We start from the raw sequence: 7145 nt of genomic DNA, 5'->3' as shown, positions 1-7145 counted from the left end.
GTGAAAGGGTAGTGGTCAGTCTCCCAGCAGGCAGGTCATGTGATGGGATGCTATTCAAGTGAGTGGTTGGCCCTTCTCTCTTTCCTCTCTCTCTCTCTTGCACTACCTCCTGGGTTCTTCTTCCTCTGCTCCTTTGTTGATTCCTTGTACCTCCCATTCACTCAAGCACTTCCCTCACTTGGCTTGCCCCATAGAAGCCTCTCCTCTCCTCCCTATTGCCTTCTGTCCCTCTTACTCCTCTCCTTATCTTGCCAAATCTCCCTCTTTTTATCTCCTCTCTCTCTCTCTCCACTTCCTCCTCTTTTTCTCTCTTCCAAATATATCATTTTCTGGGCCTCACAGCTTCAGCATCCATCACTGTTCCAGCCCCCACCTCCATGCAGTCACCCAGTGCCCAACTGGCCTTTGCATACAACACTCATTGGCTGGAGCTGCATGTGCCGATTCCCGAGGTCTCCATTGAGCCCTGGCAGCCCCACAATTCCAGCTGACTCCTCTCCCCAAGGCTGGGTGCTGCTGCTGGCAATAGCCAAGACTGCTGGAAATGACAATCAGCTGGAGTCATGTATACTGATTCCAGGGCCTCAGCAGAGTCCCAGCAACACTGCAGCTCCAGCTGATTCTCCCCCAGACCTGTGCAGTGCTGCCACCAATTCATCTCACTCCCCCATTACACACACAATCCAATTGCCTTTCATACTTTCTCTTTCTTTCCATCCCTTTCCTTCCCTCACCAGCCATTTGCTCTTAGACAGAGGGCGCTGCTGCCACTGACAAGTGAGGAGGTTATCAGTCAGTCATGTCCTCCTACTAGTCTGCTTGCAAGCCAGATCTAAACACATATTGGGCCATCATGCCCCCCCACCCCCCAGCCTTGAATTGGATATGTATAGTTTAGATCAAATTTTCAGGTTTTTACTTTGAAAACTATGAGAGAGACAGAAAACAGGTAATCAGAGTTGAAAGGGACTGGTAGGTCACCTAGTCCAACCTGCCGACCAAACACTACACACACTTCAATAAGAAATATTTAGTCTATTTACTCTCCAGATAAATATGAGACTTGTAACTATTACAACTCTTTGCAATGAGATCTAGAGACAGAAATTGAAAATCGTCTAATTGTAGAAATTTCTTCTTTCCTGCCCTCTTTCCTAGACAGCTATTGCTTATTCAGCTGCTGTTTTGCTTGTACAAGATGGGGATATAAAGAAAAAAGGAAGAATGTAACTTATTTCATAATTACTCAGTACTTGTTCACAGTGCAATAATCTCAATGTTCAAAGTTTTGACTTTAATTAAAATAAGTTGACTGAACTGATTACAATCAGAGAAAAGAAAAGATGAGATAAATGCCTTAATAATACTATTCCTAAGGCACATAAAATATTCATAATTAATATTTAGTTCATCATGGGACCAAAAACATCACATTTTTTTATTCCTATCATACAGAGATCTCTGTTGATTTTTCTAGAAGGAAGGAAGGTAAGAGATAATCAGAGTAGTATCAGAGTATCAGAGTAGTATCAGAGATAATCACAATATGATTTCCATCTTACTTTTCCTATGGACAGTTATCTGAAACTACAGAAATGATAAATCAGACATTCAATTCTGAATTCATTCTGCTTGGATTTGGAAACTATCAGACACTACATATTCCTCTGTACTTGCTCTTCTTCCTCATCTACATGGGCACCATAGCTGCAAACCTATTTCTTATTCTACTCATTGCTCTCGATCAACACTTCCACATTCCCATGTATTTTTTCCTTGGGAACCTTTCATGCCTGGAAGCCTGTAGCAGTTCAAACATCTTACCACGAATGTTATTTAACTTAGTTACTGGAAGTAAGCTGATTTCTTACACCACTTGCTTTGTGCAACATTATTTGTTTGGTTCTTTTGTATCCGTGGAATGTTATCTGTTGTCTGCAATGTCCTATGATCGGTATTTAGCTATATGCAAACCGCTACATTACGTCACCATGATGAATGGCAGAACTTGTGTTAGACTGATAGCTTGTTCTTGGATTAGTGGTTTTTTAGCAAACACTATTACACTGATTATCATGTCCAAATTAGTTTTCTGTAATAATAGAATTGATCATTTCTTTTGTGACACCTTCCCAATTATAGAATTATTTTGTGGTAATACATATGCTTTAAAAGTTTTTCTTTATGTTTTAAGCTCAATATTTACTTTTCCACCATCTATATTAACTCTAACATCTTACACATTTATCATTGTAGCTATAATGAGAATGCCTTCCACGATAGGAAAACAAAAGGCATTTTCCACCTGTTCTTCTCATCTCTTAGTAGTGACTATTTTTTATGGGACTCTAATGAGTGTCTATGTAGTACCCAACACTAACAAACTGTATGGGCTTCATAAAGTATTCTCTGCAATCTACACCATAATAACCCCCATACTTAATCCTATTATATATAGTTTAAGAAATAGAGAAGTGAAGGTTTCTTTGAGAAGACTGTGTTATATTTTGTTCAAGTTTAGAAAAACATAAAAATGTCAAAGCATGTTCTTCTCTTATATTCTTAAATGAAATACTTTATTTCATACTTTCTGAAGGTTTAGATAATGTTTCATTTATTAACTATTCTGTCTTCAAAATCTGTTCTGCAGTTTAATCAGAAAAAAACCTGTTTCATGTGAATTTTTCCAAACTTATTAATATTATTTAGACTGAATCTAGCAAATGTTATTAAAAGGCATAATAAATCTCAATGTTTATTTGTCAACAATATTTGTTAATTAGAAAAAAGTCTTACAAAACTCTTATATTTTGGCTCCCCTAGACTAATACAGCTATCCTCCTATAAGTCTAAAATTAGTCTATAATTGTCTTGTTGATAGTTTTGGTCTGAGCTAATTAGACAATAAATTCTTTCTTCGTGAATGTTGAGTTTATGTGTTGAAAAGAATAAAGTTTTAAAACCCTGAACTTAAGAAATAAAGATTATTCTGAGGATGACATGGAAAAATAGTTATGAAATTGTGGCATAAACACTGAGGGTTGGGAATAATGTTTCAGTATAGTTAACCATGTATTTCTCAACTGCTCTGTAGGTCAATCTGTGGATCAAAGAAAATACAAAAGCCTCGTTGTTTTGATAAACAATTTTTTTTACTTCATTCATCTGCAAGGACCCCACGAAAACAGTCAAACAAATAAAATTAAAGTCAGCTCTAAACTGAGTTCAACAGAACCCTGTATTTATAGTAATTTCCCCCTTATTACCTACCATTATTCATTATTACCCCTTATTATCTAATCACAGTCATCATAGTTAATTCCTGTAGCCTAATTACTCCATCATTAGCCACATTAACATTGCCGTAACAAAAAGGCTCTCTCAATACACCCTCCATGTTTATTATTCAGGATCATTGCTGCTGAATTTAAATCCCCCTCCTTCTCGATCAAGCCATCACTAGCATTCCGTTGGACTTTTGTGTTGCATGATCATGACAATATTCTTCTGGATCAGATCCAGGGGTCAGAAGTGTTCCTTGCTCTGTTCCTTGCTCTGAGGGACTTTCCAATCAGTTTTTAAGAAAGGATTTTAGCCTACAAAAAATTATAAATAATAAAATATAATAAAACATACAACAAGCCTCTTTGTCCATAGGTCAGAATGACCCAGTGAATTCCATTCATCTTTCCCTCTACAATAGATTTGCATAAATCATATTACAGATTATAGACTACATTCAGTTATAGTCATTTGAAACCCTGAAAAATATGATAATAAAATCCCACAATACCACTGAAAAAGAAAAAAACAAGCAATCCAAGAAGAAACCAGCATGCTTGCACAAAGATAAACTGAAAGACAAAAAGGCCAAGTACAAAAAAGAAAGACACAAAACTAAGACAGAGTATCAGCAGAAAGCATGAATATACAAAGATGAAGCCAGGAAAGCAAAGGTGAAAGCCAGGAAAGCAAATGAACAAAGACTTGCAACAAAAGTCAAATATTTTTTTAAAGTATATTTTAACAAATAGATAACAAGAAAAAAGTCAAGGAAGCAGTAGGTCCACCTAAGAGAGAAGATGGAAGGAAATAATAGGCAGTAAAGACAAAGTAGAGCTGCTTAACTCATTGTTTGCATCAGTCTTGATGCAAAAAGAAACTACAGACCAACCTATCAAAAACAAAACTGTAAAAAACAGACTAGAAATAAAAATTAAAATAAGCAAGAAAATGGTTAGAGAATATCTATCTGATCTTTTTTTAATCATTTTTTTTATTTTGATCTATACATACACATCAATACATAAACAGTGTGGCACTGATACATCATACGTTTTAGTACAATGAAAATTAATAAAACCATCCGTATCTCTTGATACACATATTCATGTTAAATTATAATCCTCCATTGCTTAATTTTTCAACATTTCAATACTCTCTCCTAGTGCCAGTCACTATATTATTTAAACATGCCTAGTAATTTCATTATTCAATTTCCTCTCCTATTTTTTATTTTTTAAATAAAAATTCTCATTTGGCAAGAGTGTGGTTCCAGGTTTCACATCCCAACATAAACATGTTACCTATTCATCTTACTTATTCAGTTTCATATCACATTATTCCTTATTAACATTAAATTCATTAAGCTTATTTTATCCGATCTCAGTTCATATTAGGACATTTCATTTTTCTTAGGATATTCTCATATCATATTTTACATTATCTAAGATTCTTGTCTCTTTTCTATATTCATGTTCCATATTGTCTTTATCTGTCTTATCAATCTTATTTAAACAAATAATTCCCCAATTCTGTCTGCTCCTTTCTTTTTTTTCTCTTCTTTAATAGATATATTCAATCCAAAATCCAGTATGTTATTTTAACCAGTGACTTTTATATTTATTTTGAACAATCAATGTCCATAAATTTTTGTTTCCAGGTCTTCTAATAGGTCCTTTTCCAGCTGTTTTACAAAGTCACCAGGTGGTTCTAAAAAAACGTTTGCAAGTATCTTTCCCCTTATAGTATTCTGTTATCACTTTTCAGGGTTCTTATTTTATTTTAATGGAGATTCTCTTATTTTCTTTTAAATCCCAAAGTCTAATTTATTAGAAAAGCCAGAGTTTTTAAGTCACTGAAATTTTTCCTGTACCATCTGGTGGCACTCTTGGTTTTTTTCCATAATTCATTCTGCCTTTTACTTTTGCTTTCTTTTTTTAATTTTTAACTTTTATTAAGTTCACTAATTTTAATTATTAGCTATTATTTTTTCCAACACATTCAATTCCAGCATTTATATATGCATATTTAGTGCCAAAGATCCAATAGTTATCCAATTTAATTTCCAAGCCTTTTGTGCTCAAATATTTTCTTCTGAATTTTCTCCTCCAAGTTAATTCATTGCAATAATTCAAGCCAATTTTATAAATTCTAATTTCCTTCTCTCTCTGTTCACCATTTCTACACACTTTCCTCCAAAATAGTTCTTTTATTTCTTAATACCAGAGTACCTTAGAGTCTAAGTATTTTGCTTGCTTCACACTCCATTCACTGCTTCACTGCTCCAGCACAGTCTTTTTTTCTGGGACTGCTCTTTGTCTTTGTGGTGACTATTTTATCACCACTGCAACTTGCCTTTGAAAGGGGTTTCTCTTGTCAGGGAGAGGAGTTGTGATTCCCCTCAACCCTCCATATGACTCCCCCTTTCTTCACCACTCCTCTGGGATGATTCTGGACTCAATTGGGACCCTCCAACAAGTGAGCTTGGAGTGAAACTGCCACGATTGTGGATCTGCTCCGACTCTGACAATGAACAACTGGAAGTCAAAACATCTATCTGATCTTGATGAACATAAATCACTGGGATCTATTGATTTACACCACAGAGTTTTGAAGGAGCTGGCAGATGTCATTTCAGAACCATTGTACTATATCTTTCAAAATCCTGGAATGCCAAGTAATTACTTGAGGATTGGATAAGAGCTGATGTGGTTCCCATATTTAAAAAAGAAAAAAGAAACAGACCCAGGAAACTACAGACCAATCAGCCTAACATTAGTATCTGGGAAGATACTGGAAAAGATAATCAAAAACAGATCTGCAAACATCTAGAAACAAATAAAATCAGCATGTTAAAAACAAATAATGCCAAACCAATCTTATTTCATTTATTGACAAAGTGACTAAATTGGTGGACCAGTGAAATGCTGTGGAAATAATATATTTAGACTTCAGCAAGGCATTCACACAACCTACTGCTTGGTAAAGCTAGAAAAATACAGGATAGACAGCATCATCATCAGATGGATTTGTAATTGGTTGACAAACCATGATCAAGTTGTCTTTAATGGCATTATATCAATATATTGATAAATAAGCCGTAGGATTCCACAGAGTTCTGTCTTAAGCCCAATACTCTTCAACAACTTCATAAATGAGGGAATAGAAGAGAAACTCATCAAATTTGCAGATGACAGGAATAGCCAACATCCCAGAAGATAAGCTCGGGATCCAAAAAAGTCTTGACAGACTTGAACAATGGGTCTTATCCAACAACATGAAATTTAAGGTGGGAAAAGGCAAGGTTTTTTCTCTTAGGCAGGAAAACCAAAGTATAAGTACAAATTAGATAAAACCTAACTCAAAAACAGTAACTGTGAGAGGGACCTTGGAGTCCTAGTAGACGATCACTTAAATATAGCGAGTAGTGCATGCTAGCAGCCAAAAGAGCTAATACAATTCTTGGTTGTATAAACAGAGGTATAGTATCAAAATCACATGAAGAATTGGTCACCACATTACAAAAAATATGTTGAGAAATTGGAAAAAGGGCAAAGAAGAGCAACTTAGATGATTAAAGAACTGGAGACTAAAAAATATGAAGAACAGTTTCTGGATTTGGGTTTGGCTGTTCAGAGAAAAAGAGTGACATGAAAGCAGTATTCCAGTATTTGAGAGGTTGCCACAAAGAGGAGGGGATCAACATATTTACCAAAAGATCCGTACATAGGAGAAGAAACAATGGATCAAGGAGAGAAGCAACATAGAACTAAGGAGAAACTTCCTAACAGTGAGGACAATTAACCAGTGGAACAGCTTGCTTTCAAAAATTCTGGGGGTTCATCATCACTGGAGGTTTTTAA

General features: G+C 35.4%; 1 protein-coding gene across 1 annotated transcript; it reads left to right on the top strand.

Annotated features, from left to right (window-relative positions):
• Nucleotides 1-1595: 1595 nt before the first annotated feature.
• On the top strand, nt 1596-3626 carry LOC113452022 (olfactory receptor 6C4-like). Its single transcript, XM_026723428.2, has 2 exons — nt 1596-2497; nt 3596-3626. The coding sequence occupies exons 1-2, from the start codon at nt 1596-1598 to the stop codon at nt 3624-3626; spliced, it is 933 nt and encodes a 310-aa protein (XP_026579213.2).
• Nucleotides 3627-7145: the final 3519 nt, after the last annotated feature.

The sequence above is a fragment of the Pseudonaja textilis genome, chromosome Z (assembly GCF_049901715.1).
Source record: "Pseudonaja textilis isolate UNSWEBS1 chromosome Z, rPseTex1.2, whole genome shotgun sequence".
In the NCBI taxonomy this organism is placed as follows: domain Eukaryota; kingdom Metazoa; phylum Chordata; class Lepidosauria; order Squamata; family Elapidae; genus Pseudonaja; species Pseudonaja textilis.
Note: the sequence above shows the minus strand (reverse complement) of the source record. Positions and strands in the feature narration are given on the sequence as shown.